The sequence below is a fragment of the Tiliqua scincoides genome, chromosome 3 (genome assembly GCF_035046505.1).
Source record: "Tiliqua scincoides isolate rTilSci1 chromosome 3, rTilSci1.hap2, whole genome shotgun sequence".
Taxonomy (NCBI): domain Eukaryota; kingdom Metazoa; phylum Chordata; class Lepidosauria; order Squamata; family Scincidae; genus Tiliqua; species Tiliqua scincoides.
This window is the reverse complement of record NC_089823.1, coordinates 767123-782837: the sequence shown is the minus strand read 5'-3', so window position 1 is coordinate 782837 and position 15715 is coordinate 767123. Positions and strand designations below refer to the sequence as shown.

Sequence of the window (15715 nt, the reverse complement as noted above, 5' to 3'; positions counted from 1 at the left end):
CTGCCCAAGAAGGGACCAGGCCTGTGGCCTTCAGCCGCCATCAACAAGCTGGGTTTCCAATCGGGGGGGGGGATGACGACAACACAGGAAGCGATGCAAGGAGCGTGAAACCCAAACACCCAGGTTGATGTGTGTGGAGAGCGTCCAAAATCGACCTGCCTTCCCTCCAACCTGCACTTGGCCTACCCCCCTAAGCAGGCCTCCCCTTCCCCCAGGAGATGCCATTGACCAGTTACACCCCACCAGCAGGACCCACAGAGACACAGGCACCAGCTTGGACTGCAGGGAGTCAACTTTATTCGAAGGAACTGTCACAAGTGGCTGGAAGGGAGTTCCTGCGGGTGACAAGGTGGCCGGGAGGCAGCTGGTTCCCCTCAATGGTACTGACGTCCCAGAGCGTGGCTCACGGCACCCACCAGCTTGCGATAGGCAGCCTGGACCTCCGGGGTGAACTCCTTGCCAAAGTGGGCTGCCAAGCGGGTGATGAGGATGTCGCCCAGAAGCTGGAAGAGAAGAGGAGGCCATGAAGCCGTGTGCTTGTGGAGCCTGAGGCCTGCCCTGCCCCACAGCTGTCTGCCTCGCTTGCCCTGCACGGAGCCGCAGCCAGCCACAAGCTGCTCCTTTTGGGGAGAGCTGGAGGGGGGAGGACGGCTGGGCTTCCCCACCCAAAAAGTCCAGGAGTGGGGCTTTCTCAGGGTGGCGTTCTTGAGGGGTGACTAGGCTCCCTTCACAGCCAGGCCTCCCACTCAGTGGACAGAGCCAGACATGTGCAGGTGTTTCCTCTACTCCAAAGAGTAGCATGTGAACGGACACCGAAGGCCCAGGCAGGCTCTGGCTCTCCATCCGGCCACTTTATGTCATCCTTAGCTTGCAACAGCCAGCACCGCTGTGAGAGTGTTAGTTTGGAAAAAAGCCCCAGAGAAGTTAGAAGGGAGCGCAGAAGAAAGTGCAAAGGACGGCCGGAGCAAACCGCCTCCTGCCTGGGTTCTCCACTAAGCCTCACTGAGGTCACAGGCGGAGTCATTCCTCCCCGCCCCCCACCCCAACCGGCCAGGAAAGCAACACCTAGCACAGAAGTGCACTGTGGTTCTTCTGCCTCTCACATGCACACACACCTCAACCCTCTTGTTGTTGAACCCCCGTGGATTTGTGGAGCACTCAACCCACCCCAGACTAAGTCCGGCGGAGAACGTTGGGGGTGTTAAGCATCACCCTTCACAGACGAGAGGGGGAGCTTGTGGTTGTGGTGACAGCTGGGCCAGCGAGGAGTAGGACCCGGCCACCCTTTTCCTCCCTCAATCAAGGCAAGCCGCCTAGCAAGGGGGACACCTCACCTTGAAATTCTCAGGGTCCACATGCAGCTTTTCACAGTGCAGGACACTCAGCTTGGCAAACGTCTCCTTGATGTTGTCCAGGTTCTTGATGGCATCTCCAAAGGAGGTGAGCACCTTCTTGCCATGCTCTTTGACCTTGGCATTGGCAAGGATGCATTCAGCATTGGAAATGTTCCCAAAGTGGCCAAAGAACCTCTGGGTCCAGGGGTACACAATCATGAGGCTGCAGGTAGGGAGAGAGAAAGGCACACAGGGGTTAGGTTTCAGGGGTGGGGAGGAGGAGGCACTCCCAACTGACCTCAGGTAACAGCCAAGTCACAAGGCCTTCCCTGAACTTACTAGGCCAGGCACTCGCCACCAATTTCTGCCACATTGACCTTGGCCCAAAGGCTAGTGATGAGCTTCTTCTCGTCTCCAGTCCAGTGCACCATGGTGGAGGATGGAGGGTCAGGAACGTCACTCGGCTGTGCAGCAGAAGTGTCTGAGCTGAGCAGAGGTCTCCTCAGCAAGGTCTTTATACCCTGTGCCAAAGCTCCTCCTCACTCCAGGTGGGTGCAGTCATTGGGTGGCGCTATGAGCGGGGCGGGGGGGGGAGAACCATGGCTTGGTGGAGCTGGGGAGAAGCAGGCAGCCTGTCCTGGGGTGTGGCTCTCTCTGGGGAGCAGGAGGTCCAGATAGCAAAGCCGGTTGCAGCCACCTCCATTGCCAGCAGGGTTTATCAGTCCTGGAACGAGCAGCACTGGCAAGATCTGTCCACAACATGGCAGGGAAAGAGGCCCCTCTTTGCCTGGGGCTGATAGCAGGGTGCCACCCATGGGTGACAAAGGCATCTTGTGTGAACGGACAAAGGGGAGCGCCCACTGCAGCCGGTCCTCATTCACTTGGGCTCATGTGACCCAGTATTCCTGACCTGAGGCCCAGGCCAAGCTCAGCCCACCAAGATGGCCCCCAAATGGGTGTTTGCATTCTCAAAAACCTGGCAAGCAGAACCCTGACTGTGGAAAGGATTGACAAGAGGTGCACATAGCCACTCGTGAAACGGGCAGGATGTGCCTTCTATGTGCTCTGTGCAGTGAGACAGGTGCCATGAAAGCTGAATGAGTGCCCATGAGAAGCAAAGCCTGCTGCGAACCACTGAAATCCAAAACTTGGGTGTGCAGGAACAACAGAAGAACATCCAAAGAGCCCTGCGAGATCAGGCCCAGGGCCCATCCCCTCCAGCTTCTTGTATCGCATAGTGGCCCACTAGATGCCTCAGGGAGCACTAAGGACAAGGACCTGTCTGCATTTGAAGGTATCCTACTTCTAGACCCCGGAAGTTGCATATACCCATCATGACTTGTAACCTGTGATGGACGTTTCCTCCATACATCTGTCTAATTCCCTTTCAGGTGCCATCACCACATCCTGTGGCACGGAGTTCCACAGACTAATTACACACTGGGTAAAGAAGTATTTTTTTTTCACTGTTCTAACTCTCCTGCCAGTCAATTTTAGTGGCAGTTCCCTGGTTCTGGTCTTGTGTGAGAGGGAACATAACTCCTTTCTATCCATCCCATACATAATTTTATATCTCTCACACTTGATGCCACCTCAACAAAAACAAAGAATAAATTCTCAGCCTGCTCCTCGGGCTGCTGCGAAACCTCTGCTGCCATTGACAGGGAGCACCTGAGCACAGGTTTCACAGCAGCAGCAGTGTGCGAGGAGCAGGGCCCAACCCGCACCTTACTCAAGGGAGCAGATTGTGGTGGCTTACATGGGCAGCAGGCTGGAGGGAGGTGGGAACAGCAGACGCAAGACAAGGGGCATCCCAAATCCATTGCCCTCTGGATGCTTCACAACAGAAGCATAAGAACATAAGAACAGCCCTGCTGGATCAGGCCATAGGCCCATCTAGTCCAGCTTCCTGTATATCACAGCGGCCCGCCAAATGCCCCAGGGAGCACACCAGTTAACAAGAGACCTCATCCTGGTGCCCTCCATTGCATCTGACATTCTGACATGGCCCATTTCTAAAATCAGGAGGTTCCGCATACACATCATGGTTTGTAACCATAATGGATTTTTCCTCCAGAAACTTGTCCAATCCCCTTTTAAAGGCGTCCAGGCCAGATGCCATCACCACATCCTGCGGCAGGGAGTTCCACAGACAAACCACACGCTGAGTAAAGAAATATTTTCTTTTGTCTGTTCTAACTCCCCCAACACTCAATTTTAGTGGATGTCCCCTGGTTCTGGTGTTATGTGAGAGTGTAAAGAGCATCTCTCTATCCACTCTGTCCATCCCCTGCATAATTTTGTATTATTACGGGGTACAAGCCATGATGTGTATGCACAACCTCCTGATTTTAGAAATGGGTTATGTCAGAATGCCAGATGCAAGGGAGGGCACCAGGATGAGGTCTCTTGTTATCTGGTGTGCTCCCTGGGGCATTTGGTGGGCCGCTGTGAGATACAGGAAGCTGGACTAGATGGGCCTATGGCCTGATCCAGTGGGGATGTTCTTATGTTCTTATGTATGTCTCAATCATGTCCCCCTCAGGCATCTCTTTTCTAGGCTGAAGAGGCCCAAACGGTGTAGCCTTTCCTCATAAGGAAGATGCCCCAGCCCAGCAATCATCTTAGTCGCTCTCTTTTGCACCTTTTCCATTTCCACTATGTCTTTCTTGAGATGTGGCGGCCAGAACTGGACACAATACTCCAGGTGTGGCCTTACCATCAATTTGTACAACGGCATTATAATATTAGCTGTTTTGTTCTCAATACCTTTTCTAATGATCCCAAGCATAGCATTGGCCTAGATCACAGACAGGAGACTTCATAGAGGGGAATACCTGGTCCCATTTCACATGATTGTCTTGGTGTAGGACCACCCAAGGCACATTTGTTCCACACACTGGGGGGTGGGGGGGTGCTGGCATGTGGGGTAACTCATCCTTCTCAGTGCAGGGCACCTCTAGCCCCACCCCCCACCCTTTCCAGAACCCTGCAGTGGAGGGCTTAGGGCTGAAATCTTTGCATTTCCGTCTCCTTCCCAGCAGAGTCTTTCATGCCCTCTTGATAAGTTCTGTCCTTCACCAGCCAAGCAGAGCAGAGGGGACCCCTGCCCCCAAATCTCATGAGGCACTTTCCTTGGAACTGTGAAAACGGCACAGAAGGCAGGACAGAAGGAGACCTCCTGGATGAGACTGACAGAAGTCCCACACACCTGTGGTCTGCCCCACACAAGTGGCAGTTTGAGTGGACAAGGACCCAAGCAGCCACACCCAGAAGACCCCCAAGCAGTACTGCAGCCACACCCCTGTGGCACCCTCTCCCTCACAGATAGTCCCTGCCTGGTTCAGTACTGCCTATCAGCTCAATCCTATCCACACTTTCCTGGGATAAGCCCCACTGATTCTAATGGAACTAACTTCCTCGGGCAGATACCGCTGCCCGAACAGCCCCTCCTGACCAAGGAATTATGTCAGATAGAGATTGAAAGACTGAGATTGTAAGATAGAGATTGATAAGTTAAAGATCAATAAGTCACTGGTTGGTTGGCTGGCAACCTTCAGTCTCGAAAGAGACACCCAGCAGCACCCAGTATTCCCAGGTGGTCTCCCATACAAGTACTAACCAGGCCTGACCCTGCTTAGCTTCCAAGATCAGACAAGACTGGGCATGTGCAGGGTAACAGTCACTGGGCCCTGATGGCATCCACCCTAGAGTTATTAAGGAATAATAATAATAATAAAATAATAATAATAAAACTTTATTTATATCCCGCCCTTCTCCCTAAAGGGACCCAGGGAATTAGGTCCCTTTAAAGGGAATTGAAGAATGAAGTTGCTGATCTCTTGACTAAAATAGGCAACTTGTCCTTCAAAACGGCCATGGCACCAGAAGACTGGAGGATAGCAAATGTCACACCGATCTTAAAAAAGGGAAAGAGGAGGGACCGGGGAAACTATAGGCCGGCCAGCCTAACATCCATACCGGGTAAGATGGTGGAATGCCTCATCAAAGATAGGATCTCAAAACACATAGACGAACAGGCCTTGCTGAGGGAGAGTCAGCATGGCTTCTGTAAGGGTAAGTCTTGCCTCACGAACCTTATAGAATTCTTTGTAAAGGTCAACAGACATGTGGTTGCGGGAGAAGGCGTTTGACACGGTCCCTCACCAAAGGCTACTAAAAAAAACTGCACAGTCAGGGAATTAGAGGACAGGTCCTCTCCTGGATTGAGAACTGGTTGAAAGCCAGAAAACAGAGAGTGGGTGTCAATGGGCAATTTTCACAATGGAGAGAGGTGAAAAGCAGTGAGCCCCAAGGATCTGTCCTGGGACCGGTGCTTTTCAACCTCATCATAAATGACCTGGAGACAGGGGTGAGCAGTGAGGTGGCTAAGTTTGCAGACGACACCAAACTTTTCCGCATGGTGAAGACCAGAAGTGATTGTGAGGAGCTCCAGAAGGATCTCTGCAGGCTGGCAGAATGGGCAGCAAAATGGCAGATGCGCTTCAATGTCAGTAAGTGTAAAGTCATGCACATTGGGGCAAAAAATCAAAACTTCACATATAGGCTGATGGGTTCTGAGCTGTCTGTGACAGATCAGGAGATAGATCTTGGGGTAGTGGTGGACAAGTCGATGAAAGTGTCGACCCAATGTGCGGCGGCAGTGAAGAAGGCCAGTTCTATGCTTGGGATCATTAGGAAAGGTATTGAGAACAAAACAGCTAATATTATAATGCTGTTGTACAAATCGATGGTAAGGCCACACCTATTGTGTCCAGTTCTGGTCGCCTCGTCTCAAAAAGGACATAGTGGAAATGGAAAAGGTGCAAAAGAGAGCGACTAAGATGATTACGGGGCTGGGGCACCTTCCTTATGAGGAAAGGCTATGGCGTTTGGGCCTCTTCAGCCTAGAAAAGAGGCGCCGGAGGGGGGACATGATTGAGACATTCAAAATTATGCATGGGAAGGATAAAGTGGATAGAGAGATGCTCTTTACACTCTTACATAACACCAGAACCAGGGGACATCCGCTAAAATTGAGTGTTGAGAGAGTTAGGACAGGCAAAAGAAAATATTTCTTTACTCAGCGTGTGGTTTGTCTGTGGAACTCCCTGTGGAACTTGATTGGACAAGTTTTTGGAGGAAAAATCCATTATGGGTTACAAGCCATGATGTGTATGTGCAACCTCCTGATTACAGAAATGGGCTATGTCAGATGCAAGGGAGGGCACCAGGATGCAGGCCTCTTGTTATCAGGTGTGCTCCCTGGGGCATTTGGTGGGCCACTGTGGGATGCAGGAAGCTGGACTGGATGGGCCTATGGCCTGGCCAGTGGGGCTGTTCTTATATTCTTAACTTCTGAGTAGGCATGCATAGGATTGGGCTGTTACTCCCTTCCAGGCTGCAAACCTATGCACACTTTCCTGAGAGTCGCCCCACTGAATCCAGTGGGACCTACCTCAAGACAGGCAAGTATAGGAATGCACCTGCAAGCCCCAAGAGACAGGAGAGAATGCTGCCATTGTTGCCTCTGCTGTGTCTCCCCCTCACCCCTTGCAGGTTGCTGCCCCACAGGTGAGAACCACAGGAGCCCAAAGAGACAGATGAGGATGCTGCTGCTGTTCTCCCTGCCTTGCGACCTCTGCTCTTTCTCCCCCCTTGCTTCCCGCCGGCTGCTGCCCCACAGGTGAGGACTCTGGGAAGTGTATAGCCTCACCACAGCGTGCAGTGGAGCCCTGCCAGCCCAGGGACAAATTTCTCCAATTCACACCCCTGGGGCTTTGAACCACACTGGCCTGTGGCATGAATGCCAGTTCACCTTGCTGGGCACTGTCACGCCTGCTGCACTGGGGCCATGGAGTCCCACTGCTGGTAGGTGAGCCCTATAGGGGTTGGTGCAAGGCCATGCTGCTGGCACACCTGCAAGGCTGGCAGTGTAAACCCCACCCTGAGGAGACATGGGTGGGCGAGGGTCAACTGGCATCATATCACACGCACCCAGGTGACAGGCATGCCCCAAACACCCAGCGCCAGCCTAATGACAGATGTGGGAGCCACGCACAGAACCCCAAGAAGGCAGCGGGAGGAGGGAGAGCCGCCAGAGGGCCTCCCCCTTGTTCTTCCCCACCCTGCCCGCTCTCGGTGGAGCCCAGACTGCCCTTGCCTCCTGCAGCTGGACGCCCAGCTTCTTCCAGGGTCTGCAGGAAGCGGCAAGGTCCACAGGGGTCTGGCGAGTCCCGCTGGATGGGGCCGGAGGCCCCTCTGGTCCAGTATCTTGCACCCAGGGCCCCCAGCTGCCTCGGGGAGCCTGTGTCCTGGGCCCTCCTGCACACTGAGGCAGCCTCCTTCTAAAGGCCGGGGCTGCGCACACACAGGCGGCCTGCAGCCGGACGGGCTCCGGCTCCAGAACTCCGTCCAGTGCCCTTCAAGGCACCCAGAGCAGCCGCCACCCCGTGGCACAGCTGGAGGGGGACGGAGCACCCATGGCAGCCTGTCTCAGCAGGGCGGGCAAGCGGCCCCTCCCTTTTGCCCCCCCCGCCGGGAATGGCTCCGAAGGGAGGGGCCGCTTGCCCGCGCACTGAGACCCCCTGCCGTGGGTGATCCGCCCCCTCCAGCTACGCTACCGGCCACGTCCTGCGGCAGGCAGTTCCGCAGGTTGAAACATTTCCGTCTGCCTGATCCAGCAAGCAATCAGCCCGCGGAACTCCCCGCCACAGGACCGGCGGCGCACCCAGGACGGCCGAGCCCGCCCCGCCCGAGCCCTGCCGGGAAATGTAGTCCGCGCGGCGGAGCAGGGCGTGGGCCGCGCGCTCCCATTGGCGGGCTCGGAGCGCCGCCCGAATTCGAAGGGCTCGCGCGGGCGCGGCGTCTCAACGGCCGGCGGCGGAGCAGCGATGGCCCCCAAGCGCAGGAAGGGCGGCCGCGGCCGCGGAGGGGGCGCCGAGGCCAGCAGGAGGGTCGAGGCCTTTCTCAGGGACTTCGAGCGCGAGGGTGAGGCGCGGGGGCCGCCCCCCGCCTGCCCCCCCGGTCAGGCAGAGCCTCCCCCTCCCCCAGCCCTGGGAGGGGGCGCCACCCCCACTGAGTGCCCCCCGGGTGAGGCAGAGCCTCCCTTTTCCCCAGCCCTGGGAGGGGGCGCCACCCCCACTGAGTGCCCCACCCTCAGGTGAGGCACAGCCTCCCCCCCAGCCCTGAGGGGAGGGGGCGCCACCCCACTGACTGCCCCACCCTCAGGTGTGGCAGAACCTCCCCCTTACCCCCCGCCTTGGGGGGAGGGGGCGTTGCCCCCTACTGACTGCCTCACCCCTCTGCAGCCCTGAGGGAGGGGGCACCCCCCCCATGGACTGACCCCCTGACTGACTCTGAGGGCCTCCACCCCCACCCACTGACCCCCTCCTCTCCCACAGTGGAGTTTCGCGTGGCCCGGATCCGGGCGGAGGAGGCGGCGCTGCTGAAGGAGGTGGAGGATGCCTTCCGTGTGGAGCTGCTGCGGCTGCCCCCCGCCCTGCGCACCATGAACTGGTTGAGCTACTACGGTAAGTGGGGGCAGCGCCGCCACTGCATGAGGTGCTGCACATAGTCAGCCTGCATGCAAAGAGCGTGGGTTGACTGCTTGAGCACCTCATGCGGTGGCTGCGCTTTCGAAGGACTCAGGGGAGAGGCTCTGCCTCACCTGCTTCCACCCATAGCACAGCCTCTGGGGGGGCCACAGGGCACCACCACCATCTAACCAGACACTTCCTCTCCCCAGCTCTAGGTGGGAACGAGAAGGCCCTGGAGAAGGCAGCCTCAGTATGTAGTCGCCGCCCCCCCCACCATCTGCAGGGGCTGCTCGGAGTGGCCCCACCACAATGCTCCATCCGGCCACCCGTGACTGCTCATATTGCTCTCTTGCCCGCAGGTGGATCTGGACATCACGGAGATCACGCGGCTGGCCTCTGAAGCGGTGCAGACCCCCCTCAAGTCTGTCCGGAAAGGTCGGTGCCAATGTTGTGGGAGGAAGCAGAGGGGCCTAGAAGGTTGAGGATTCTGCCTGGTGTGTAGAAGAAATGAACAAAATTACCAGTGCTGGGTTTAAAAAAATCTTATATTGCAATACAAGGACACAAGTCGGTGGGTCTCTGTCACCAGCTTCTTATACATTCAGAAGGTCCATGCAGCACGTTCTTGTGTGATTTGTACGTAGTAGCTTATTACTAGTGAATATATCCTTAACTATTTCAATCCCTTCACGGAAGAGAGTTTATAAGTCATCCCTTGTTTTTTCCTTGGTGGGATAATATTATCTCCATATCTCATTTTCCTGGGGTCCTTCTGTGGTCTTCCAGGAACAATACCTAAAATCAGTCAATACCCCCATTTAACTGTTTGATGGTACATTCCTTCTTGCAGCCCCTTATATTCTTGCAACACAAAGCTCTTCCCTAAATTTCCCACTGTCTACCCCAGGGGTGTCCAAACATTTTGGCAGGAGGGCCACAACATCTCTCCAACACTGTGTCGGGGGCCGGGGGAAAAATTAATTTACATTTAAAATTTGAATAAATTTACATAAATTAATATATTAGAGATGGAACTTATATGAATGAATGCAGGTCTTGCAGTAGCTCAAGGCCTTGCACAAAGCAAGGCTGGCCTTTCCTTTGCTGCCGATGCTGCATCACAGAGGTGAAACAGCAAGTAGTGGAGGGAGCCCTCATCCCACAGCTCACACAAGAGGTTGAACAGTCGCCCTCCAGCTGAGAGCCGTTGCGTCAGGCCAGCACGGGCTCCGGCAAATCTCTGGAGGGCCAGATGCTCATTGGAGACTGGGGGCTCCCTGAGGGCCAGATTGGAAGTCCCCGAGGGCCGCAAGTGGCCCCCGGGCCGGGATTTGGGCACCCCTGGTCTACCTACTGTTTGTGTTTGCCCCTGAGGCAATATACCTTAATTTACTTAAGGTGCTGTCCCAACCCCTAATGTCAGTACTTTCCAGCACTGGCATAGCAGTGCCAATGGGACGTGTGCTGCATCCTGCAGTTGGGTGTCACTCACGGAGGCCTCCTCAAAGTAAGGGAATGTTTGTTCCCTTACCTCGGAGCTGCATTGCCCTTATGTCCGTGCTGGAAAGCACGGACATAAGGGGTTAGGATTGCGCCCTTATTTACCATTCTCTGGAAGGCAAAAGAGGAACAAGGGATGATCCTGTTTCCCAGTCCTTTGCCCTTTTGGTAAAGGTTCTAGCACATGCTGCAGTTCGTGATGAGGTCTCTAAAATGTCTGACAGAATACATTTCATTCAGTTTGTTTTATGATATACTCTCCCTTCACCAGGCCCTCCTGGAAGGTGGCAAGGCTGAGGCAAGAGGGGGTGGCACCTGTGCCTGGCACTGAGTGTGGTGGTCTGAAGGCTGAGCTGCATCACTCCTCAGCCATGGGGACCTGGGGAGTGGCCTTTGCTTCCCAGTACATGTCATGTGGCTAGTGCCACTTCTGGGCAGCATCCAACCCCCTTTGCTTTGCCTTTCTCCAGCCAAGAAAGTCAAGCAGGCCATCGAGACCATCAACGAAGAGGCTGATCCGTTGCTTGTGCCTGTGGTGAAGAGAGCCAGACCAGACAGTGCTTCTGGGCTGCCAGAGTCTACAAACCTTCACCACAAACCAGGGAAGGTAAAGTTCTCGGGCAGGGGGAGGAACTGATCATCCTGCTCTGCTGACACAGATAGCTCTCCCTCCTGCAGGTTGTACATGTGGCTTCCCCATCACTCACTTGCATACTTGGTTTGCTGCACAGAAGGGACTTGTGTGTGGGCACCAGGGCCTTCTCGCCACAGGATCTCTAACTGCTGGAAGAAGCATCCTTCTTTCCTTGCAGCTCTGGGGCTTAGGGTTGCTGTGGGCTGTCTAGATAGCTCTGCCAGGCAAGCAAGGGTCAAGTCATGTGGTGGCTCTGTGTTCCAGGCAAAAGCATCCGCCAAAAAGATTCCTGCTTCCAAGAGGAGTAGACCGCCTTCTTCCAGGTCTATTCGCTTCAGTAAAAGGTAACAGAAGAGCACGGTTGGAGAAGAACATGGAGGGTTTCAGCTCTGGCACTGTGGGTTTTGTGGGCAAGTGGTGCTAAGCTGGCTATGGTTGAGTTTGGCAGATGAGATCCATCACAGGCTTTTCCTTTTTGTCTTAACAGGCCCAGCAGAGGCAACTTTGTCACGCCAGCCAGCCAACCTGCCCACGCAGTCACTCTTGGGGGAAGCACTTCTGCATTCACCCCCAAGTTTGACTCCAGGTAAGGCACGCAGTGTTGGGGAGAAGAGGAGGGGGCAGATCTCCCTGGGCCCTGAGAGTGCTGGCAGCTTCAGGCCACAGGATGTCTCCTGGCTGCTTCTCCCCTTTGCGCTGCTCTTCCTAGAGTGACATGCTTTAGGCTGGGTTATTTGAGCACTAAAGAATCCTGTCCCCGTATGTGTTTCAAACTCGCAGTGTGGAGTTTCTGCCCATAAGCTTCCGCTCTAGAGAGATGGTGCCTAATGTGCTGGCAGGTGGAGGGTGATGTAACTAAAGACGGCAGAAGAGAGTCTGGGGTTATTCTCCCTTATTGTCTCCTCCCAGGGCCATTGGTGTTCTCTGGTCTCTGTGAGGCTGGGGAGGAGCATGCTTGACCTTGAGCAGGGTGCTTGTTTCTGAGGGTTTGGGGTCCCCCTGGGGAGAGGTCCTTCATGTGTCACGTTGGCATGTACTCGCTCCCTCTCCCCAGTGTCTTCAAAACTCCTGGATTGCGTGTTCCTGCCACACATGAGCGGGTGTTCCTGGTCTCTGCGAATGGCAGTCCACTAGCAGACAACAACATCTGCATCACTGTCCCTGTTGGTGGAGGGGAGGTAAAGCAGTGGTTTTCAACCTTTTTCATTTCACTGGCAAGGCACTAAAATGGTCAAGGCACACTAACAGTTTTAGGACAATTGACAAGGCACACTGTGCTGTCACAACCCCCAATGGCCCTACTAACAAATGACCCTCTCCCAAATTCCCGGGCACACCTGGGGATCATTCACAGCACACCAGTGTGCAACGGCACAGTGGCTGGAAATGGCTAAGGGAAGGTCTCTGATGAGTGGCAAGTGTGCTGACTTGTGACCACCAGCAGCCATACAAGAGGGCAGGGGGAGCTTCCCAGCTCCATGCTGAAAGGGCCACAGAGGGCTTCCTGGGCTATATGATACCCTCCAGCAGGGTGACCCTGCCTTGAGCACTTTGGGGCTTCATGCACACCGAATGAGACCAACTTTCTGAGTTTCCAGGGGTCTGAGGTGTTGTGTGTTAAGAACATAAAAAGAGCCCCACTGGATCAGGTCACAGGCCCATCTAGTCCAGCTTCCCGTATCTCACAGTGGCCCACCAAATGCCCCAGGGAGCACACCAGATAACAAAAGACCTGCATCCTGATGCCCTCCCTTGCATCTGACATAGCCCATTTCTAAAATCAGGAAGTTGCACATACACATCATGGCTTGTAACCCGTAATGGATTTTTCCTCGAGAAACTTGTCCAATCCCCTTTTAAAACAGGGAGGATTAATTTGAGACGGCCATAAAGCCACTGAACGAACTTGCAGTAGCAGATTACGTTGTATGACTATCTCTTGAAATGTAGCATGGAGATCTTCAAGGGTCAGATGCGAACACACTTCAGTGCTTCTTTGGAGGACCCTTGTGTGCTTCTAGAGCTGAGGTGGGGGGCTACTAAAGAGGAGCTCATCAAGGGGTGTGTCACAATTTGGGTGTGGGAGCCAACAGAGTGATTCAAAGGCAAAGAGGGCCAGCAGTGGACCATGAATGAGGAGGCTGCCTTCAGTGCCCAAGTGCAGTTGTTGTGCACACCCTCACCTCCTCTTTCCTATAGCTCAGAAGGCAAAGAGGAAGCGTCACTGCCTCGGGCCCGCTTCTCAGCAGAAAGCAGGGAGGGAAAATCCAGCTAGCAGGGGCCTCAGCTCGACCCCCTCCTTTTCTTAAATCTGAACTGGGATGCTGCCCTCATCCAGCACTCCAGAGTCCCCCCTCCTGTGCTCTTCTTCCTCACAGAACGTCCACCTGAGAGCCAGCGAGCTCTCCAGACGCAACCTCATGCAGCTAAATCCAGATGCTTTGGGCAGAGTGGAGAAGCTGTCGGTGAGTCTGCATGGGGCTTTGCCGGGTTGCTGCTGCTGACACTCCCTGGGAATCTGCAGCCTGCTCCTGCAGCCCTCTGCCCCTCCCCCGCTTCAAATGAAGTTTGTAGCCTGATGTGTGAGAAACTGGTTGGGTCTGGGGTTGGAGCACTTCCAGGTCCTCAGGTTGCCTAATGGCTCCTTTCATCCCTGCTTGGTAGGGAAAGTGCCACTTGACTTCCCTTCTACCCCACAGAGGATGGGGTGTTTTTGCAACTTCATTGAAACTGGAACTGCAGGGGCTCATCTAGCTGCGTTCATTGTGAAGGTGCATTTTTTCCTTCAGTGGCCTTAAACCAGGTGGCAGCCAGCACTGTCTGCTAACATAGGACTTGCCTCTGGGGGTGAGGAGGAAGCAGTCCTGTACCAGTTGCCGCAAGTCTGAAATGCTGGTGCACTAAGACTATTTTTCTCTTTCCAGGCTCAGCTTGTGAACCTCTGCAGTGGCATGAGTGGGCGCAAGTGAGAAGGGAGGTTTTACGCTCTTGAATTGTGAGCAGCTGCCTTCATGGGGTGTCTGTGACCTTGGCTACACTTGCACCCTGGTCTCCTGTTCTACGGTTGTGTTCTGTTGAACAAACGTTCTCGAGGGTTTCTGTTGCTTTTGAAGATTGCCAGGCCTCCTCCAAGGAGCCTGCTTGCCTCTTTCCTAGCCCTGTGGAAATGTTTTGATTAACATGTGTAATTAGAACTCCCCAACTTTTTTGGTTGGAAAGCTGTTTTTTATACCCATTACCTAATAAAGTTTGCGTACAGTTGTACACTTGATGCAGCTATTAATGCTCTAGCCTTCAGGGCTAGGTCTAGCCTCTCATGACTTGGCCCTTTCAGATCATCCAATCGATAGCTGGGCCCTTTGCCCATGTGTGTCTTGACTCCCAAAAATAACAGGGAGAAATGCAACTGCCACCTTGCATCCAAGTCAGCAAATGTTCTTGGGCTACAACATTCCTTTCCATGGTTTTTGCAAATTGAGGTGTCTAAAAAAGGTGCATGTTTTGTCTTGCAATAAATAAAAATAAAATGGGTGTCTCGTATCTGCAGGGGATGCGTTCTCCCCACCTGTGGATATTCAAAACCTCAGATAAAAATGAGCCTTACAAAAGGGGGTTCACAGATCCCCCACACAAACGACTTACCAGCCTCTGTTCACAGCCCTCTTGTCCCTGTTCTCTACAAATACTAACAAAAATTGGGAAGTGCTGACTGGAAGCAGGTTGGAGGGGTGGAAAGAAGGCACTCAACTCTCTGAACTCTGATAAACATCACATTCTTTTCAGCCCTTCACCTGCTTCCTGTTAGCGCTTGCAGAGGGCACAGGGACAGCGCCTGGAGGGCTGCAAGTGGAAGCTGGTAAGTTATTGGTGAACCCCAAATAGAGGGGGATGCCTGGATTTAGACACCAGCTCACTCAGGCTGGTTTGTAGAGGCAGGCTGAACATGAGTCTCATGAAACTTCCATTTCTCCAGCTGCTTCCCTTTGCAGTGCTGTTGTCATCCTGGCTGCTGGTTCTTGCGCTTTCAAAGCTCTCAGAGAGCTGCAAACTGGACTTTGGGTGGGCTTTTCAAAGCTTTTTTTTCCAGCCAGCTGGCCAGCAGCCTACATCTTCCATCCAAGCAACTGATCCTGCTTGGCTGTTTTCAGACAAGGCTCAGCCTCCAGCCCCACCTACTGTGCTCCTAATGGTTAATCACAGGGGATAGTCCAGCTGTGCTTTCATTGCTGTCCATTGCTTGTAAAGTTTGCATAGATACCATCTGCTTTCGAGTAACTGGTTAGAACGGGGGGGGGGGGCACGACATCTCACCCCTGTGCCAGTCTCTTGTTCACCCTGTGCGGGGCTGGAGGTATGTGCTGCTGGCCATTCACCACCCCTTTGTCCTACCTCTGCTCATCCAGGTTGTGCAGTGTAAAAACTCAAAAAAGATCGGGGGGGGGGGCTGTGCAAATGCTGCCTCAAGCATGGACCAGGATAGTTGGGGCGGGCCAGAGGTTGCTCCATAGGCAGGCCTGCCTTCTGCTGTGTCCTGGGACAAGTTGTTCCATTTTATTCCAGGTCTAGCCTCTGCCGTCAGAGCATACTACACCTGTTATGAGCAGCTAGATCAAGAAATGGGCTAGGCAGGAGGGAGCTAAAGCACTGGGCAGCCCCCACAGCTGCGAGGCAGAATCCCTCCTCTGTGGAGTGCAAGTGCCCTAACAAAG

The 15715-nt window shown here is 54.2% G+C and overlaps 2 protein-coding genes and 1 pseudogene across 2 annotated transcripts; 1 reads left to right on the top strand and 2 right to left on the bottom strand.

Moving 5' to 3' along the window:
* Positions 1 to 274: 274 nt before the first annotated feature.
* LOC136645998 (hemoglobin subunit beta-1-like) lies at positions 275 to 1830 on the bottom strand. Its single transcript, XM_066622510.1, has 3 exons — positions 1674 to 1830; positions 1335 to 1557; positions 275 to 503 (listed from the first exon to the last, which is right to left on the bottom strand). Exons 1-3 carry the CDS (start codon positions 1763 to 1765, stop codon positions 375 to 377), a joined length of 444 nt encoding a protein of 147 aa, XP_066478607.1. The 5' UTR covers positions 1766 to 1830; the 3' UTR covers positions 275 to 374.
* Positions 1831 to 4907: 3077 nt separating this feature from the next.
* On the bottom strand, positions 4908 to 5024 carry LOC136646269 (5S ribosomal RNA; annotated as a pseudogene).
* Positions 5025 to 8175: 3151 nt separating this feature from the next.
* On the top strand, positions 8176 to 14270 carry CDCA8 (cell division cycle associated 8). Its single transcript, XM_066621094.1, has 10 exons — positions 8176 to 8324; positions 8738 to 8866; positions 9082 to 9122; positions 9232 to 9307; positions 10843 to 10979; positions 11271 to 11350; positions 11494 to 11592; positions 12061 to 12184; positions 13385 to 13471; positions 13931 to 14270. Exons 1-10 carry the CDS (start codon positions 8228 to 8230, stop codon positions 13973 to 13975), a joined length of 915 nt encoding a protein of 304 aa, XP_066477191.1. The 5' UTR covers positions 8176 to 8227; the 3' UTR covers positions 13976 to 14270.
* Positions 14271 to 15715: the final 1445 nt, after the last annotated feature.

Coding starts and splice junctions, on each gene's coding strand:
- LOC136645998 (XM_066622510.1), bottom strand. CDS start 1,765: ATGGTGCACTGGACTGGAGACGAGAAGAAGCTCATCACTAGCCTTTGG. Junction 1,558..1,673: donor GGTGGCGAGTGCCTGGCCTA/GTAAGTTCAGGG, acceptor CCCTACCTGCAG/CCTCATGATTGTGTACCCCT. Junction 504..1,334: donor TGGACCCTGAGAATTTCAAG/GTGAGGTGTCCC, acceptor CTTCTCTTCCAG/CTTCTGGGCGACATCCTCAT.
- CDCA8 (XM_066621094.1), top strand. CDS start 8,228: ATGGCCCCCAAGCGCAGGAAGGGCGGCCGCGGCCGCGGAGGGGGCGCC. Junction 10,980..11,270: donor TTCACCACAAACCAGGGAAG/GTAAAGTTCTCG, acceptor TCTGTGTTCCAG/GCAAAAGCATCCGCCAAAAA. Junction 12,185..13,384: donor TCCCTGTTGGTGGAGGGGAG/GTAAAGCAGTGG, acceptor TCTTCCTCACAG/AACGTCCACCTGAGAGCCAG.